Source organism: Microtus ochrogaster, unplaced genomic scaffold (assembly GCF_000317375.1).
Source record: "Microtus ochrogaster isolate Prairie Vole_2 unplaced genomic scaffold, MicOch1.0 UNK2, whole genome shotgun sequence".
NCBI classification, from domain to species: domain Eukaryota; kingdom Metazoa; phylum Chordata; class Mammalia; order Rodentia; family Cricetidae; genus Microtus; species Microtus ochrogaster.
In genome coordinates this window covers 6343606-6347348 of record NW_004949100.1, presented here as the reverse complement: position 1 = coordinate 6347348, position 3743 = coordinate 6343606, and the positions used below count along the sequence as shown (strand labels likewise).

The 3743-nt window shown below is 37.8% G+C and overlaps 1 protein-coding gene across 1 annotated transcript in view; it reads right to left on the bottom strand.

Annotated features, from left to right (window-relative positions):
• Window positions 1-3743, bottom strand: part of Pibf1 (progesterone immunomodulatory binding factor 1) — a 151922-nt gene that overhangs the window by 100219 nt on the left and 47960 nt on the right. Inside the window, exon 9 of the mRNA XM_005365356.3 lies at window positions 529-627. Within this exon, the coding sequence (XP_005365413.1) occupies window positions 529-627 (99 nt within the window). The remainder of the gene's footprint in view (window positions 1-528; window positions 628-3743) is intronic.

Sequence of the window (3743 nt, the reverse complement as noted above, 5' to 3'; positions counted from 1 at the left end):
CACACAAAGCTTGACTAAGAATGTTCACAGCAGCTTGACTTTGGTAGCTGCAACTGAAAAGAACCCCATTTTTTTAACAGGAGAATACATTAACAAACTAGTATATTCAGAACGTAAATAAGGAATGATCAATATGCTAAATCAAGAAAATTAGATCAAAGCGAGTCAATAAAGTATGATTCTATTGGCATTTTGTCTAAGAAGAACAAGGCTGATGACAGCAGTAGAAATCAAGGCTGCTGCCTCCAGAAGGGCAGTAGGTAAGATGCACTGAAAAAGTACAGGAACTCTCTGGAGCTACTTAATTTCAACATCATGGTTTTGATATATGTTAACAATTACATTTAAATTGTATTGCAACTTGAAATGAAATCATAGGCCAGTTTCCAACTTCGATCCATTTTCCTGTCTCACTGCTAGAATTACAGGCATGCTCTACTATAGCTAGCTTTAAAATAAATTTCTCTAAAGGAAAAATGCAAGAGGAACAAACACTGGAGAATTTTAGCATCTCCATTTCCTTCTTACCTGTCAAGGAGCTGCTCATGCTTTTCTAGAGCATCTTTTTCGGCTGTCACTGCTCGGTTCTTTTCAGCGAGAGCATTATCCCTGGCTTCTCGAAGATTTCTAAAATTCAAACATGCATTTCAGTTATTTTAAAATGCAAAAGTACCTATCTTTTAAGGATTCATGAATTTGTTCACAATGTGTAGATGATGATCTTAAGGACTTCGTAGAGGCTAGTGATGCCAACTACACTGCATGAAGCTGCCTGAATTGGAGACTCTTCTGACAGTAGACAAAAATATAGGTGCAAACAGTCTATTTCTAACCAGAACTGGGTTAGATATTAGAATTTAGTTTCTTATAAATGTGGCACAATACAAGATTAACTCAAAAAAATCAATAGCCTTCCTATATACAAAGAGTAAATGAGCTGAGAAAGCACTCAGAGAAACATCACTCTTTACAATAGCCATGAAAAATAAAAAAATTTCTTGGAGTAACTCTAACCAAACAATTGAAAGACCTGTATGACAAGAATTTTAGATCTTTGAAGAAAAAAATTGGAGAAGATATCAGGAAATGAAAAGATTTTCCATGCTCTTAAATAGGTAGGATCAACATAATAAAAGTGGCAATTTTAACAAAAGCAATCTATAGATTCTATGCAATCTACATTAAAATCCCAATACAATTCTTCACAGACCACGAAAGAATAATACTCAACTTCATATGGAAAAACAAAAAATTCAAGATACCTTAAACAATCATGTTCAATAAAGGAACTTCTGGAGGCATCACCATCCCCAACTTCAAGCTCTACTACAGAGCTATAGTAATAAAAACAGCTTGGTATTGACAAAAATCAGACAAGTGGACCAATGGAATTGAATTGAAGACTCTGATATTAATCCACACACCTATGAACGCCTGATTTTTGACAAAGAAACCAAAATTTATACAATAGAAAAAAGAAAGCATCTTCAACAAATGGTGCTGGCTTAACTGGATGTCAGAAGAATGTAGAAGAACGTAAATAGATCCATATCTATCCCCATGCACAAAACTCAAATAGATCCATATCTATTCCCATGCACAAAACACATGTCCAAGTGGATCAAAGACCTCAACATAAATCCAGTTACACTGAATCTGATAGGACAGAAAGTGGGAAGTAACCTTCAATGCATGGGTACAAGAGATCACTTCTTAAATATAATACCAGTAGCACAGACACTGGGAGTACCAACTGATAATAAATAGGACCCCCTAAAACTGAGAAGCTTCTGTAAGGCAAAGGACATGGCAAATAAGATAAAATGGCAACCTACCAAATAAGAAAAAGATCTTCACCAACCCCACATCTGGCAGAGGGTTGATCTCCAAAATATATAAAGAACTCAAGAAACTAGATAGCAAAATACCAAATAATCCCATTAAAAGTAGGGTACAGAGCTAAACAAAGAATTCTCAACAGAGGAATCTCTAATGACTGAAAGACATTTAAAGAATTGTTCAACATCCTCTGGTGTGGGACAATTGTCTATATTCTGTCAATTATGTTTAAAAATAAATGCTGATTGGCCAGTAGTCAGGCAGAAAGTATAGGCTGGACAACCAGACAGGAAGTAGAAGAGGGTCAATGAGAACAGGAGAATTTTGGAAAGATGGAAGCCCCCTCTGTAGTCCTGTCCAGACACAGAAGAGGCAAGATGTGAGTATGCCACTGAAAAAGATACTGAGCCATTTGGCTAACACAGATAAGAATAATGGGCTAATGTAAGTTATAAGAGTTAATAAGAAGCCTGAGCTAATGGCCCAATCAGTTTATGATTAATATAGACCTCTGTGTGATTTCCTTGGTACTTAACAATTGTGGGAACTGGGCAGGACAGAAAACCCTCAGATAACAATCCTCTGTCACCAGGTAAGGCAAATCAAATTGATTCTAAGATACCATCTTAAACCTGTCAGAATGACTAAGTCAAAAACACTGATGACAGCTTATGTTGGAAAGGACGTGGAGTAAGGGAAACACTTCTCAACCATTGGTGGGAGTGCAAACTTGTACAGCCACTTTGGAAATCAGTGTGGCAGTTTCTCAGAAAATTGGGAATCAACCTACCTCAAGACCCAGAAGTACCACTCTTGGGCATATACCCAAAAGATGCTCAATCATTTTACTAAGACATTTGCTCAACTATGTTCATAGCAGCATTATTAATAATAGCACGAAAGAACATGAAAGCAACCTAGATGCCCCTCAGTTGAAGAATAGATAAAGAAAATGTAATAAATTTATACAACGGAGTATTACTCAGCTGTAAAAAACAATGACATCATAAAACTTATTGGCAAATGGATGGAATTATGTAAGTGGATGCTGCTCTTTTGTTTCCCGGCTGCCCAGGCCCTAATAATCACACAGAATATATATTAATTACAACACTGTTTGGCCTATTAGCTGGGACTTTTTATTAACTAACTCTTGCATCTTCAATTAACCCTTATCTATTAATCTGTGTATCACCACTAGGTTGTGGCCTACCGGTAAGGTTCTGACATGTCCTTCTCCTTTGGCAGATACATAGCATCTCCCTGACTCTGCCTACTCTCTCTACATCTCTTCCAGCCTGGGATTAAAGGCGTGCGCCACCACCGCCCGGCTTCTGCGTGACATTCTTTCAGTCCTCTGTCCTTTCTCCCTCGTCCTCCTAATTCATTAGCCTTTTTGTGTTAACTTGCTTTTTGCACAGCAATGCTCTAGGACCCAGTGCCTCAGCTGTTCCTTTGCCAATGTCTCAGACGTCATTCTCGCGTCAATTCTTGTGACTTCTGCTTGTATATCTTTTACTTAAAGTAGTTTATAAAGCGTTATTAACTGCCCTTAACCTCAGTTTTCTTGTGGATATTACATCTGCCTGATTGGATTATGGTAAGGCTTAATTGAGATAAGCATATCTACACTGTTTAGCCTACCCTTCAATCCAGAGGGGAAATGCTATGTTTCCAACTGACATTCTCTACAAGAAATTAAAAGTAACTAAATTCTTTATTTTTTGTTTAATTTCTTAAATTTTTTATTCATTTTACATAGCAAACAGTTCCCCTCTCTCTCCTCCCCCCACTCCCCTCCCCATACTCCCACTTGCCATCCACTTCTCCCACTCGCCATCCACTTCTCAAAGGGTAAAGCCTCCAAAGTCTGGCACATCAAACTGAGGCAGGACCAAGACCCC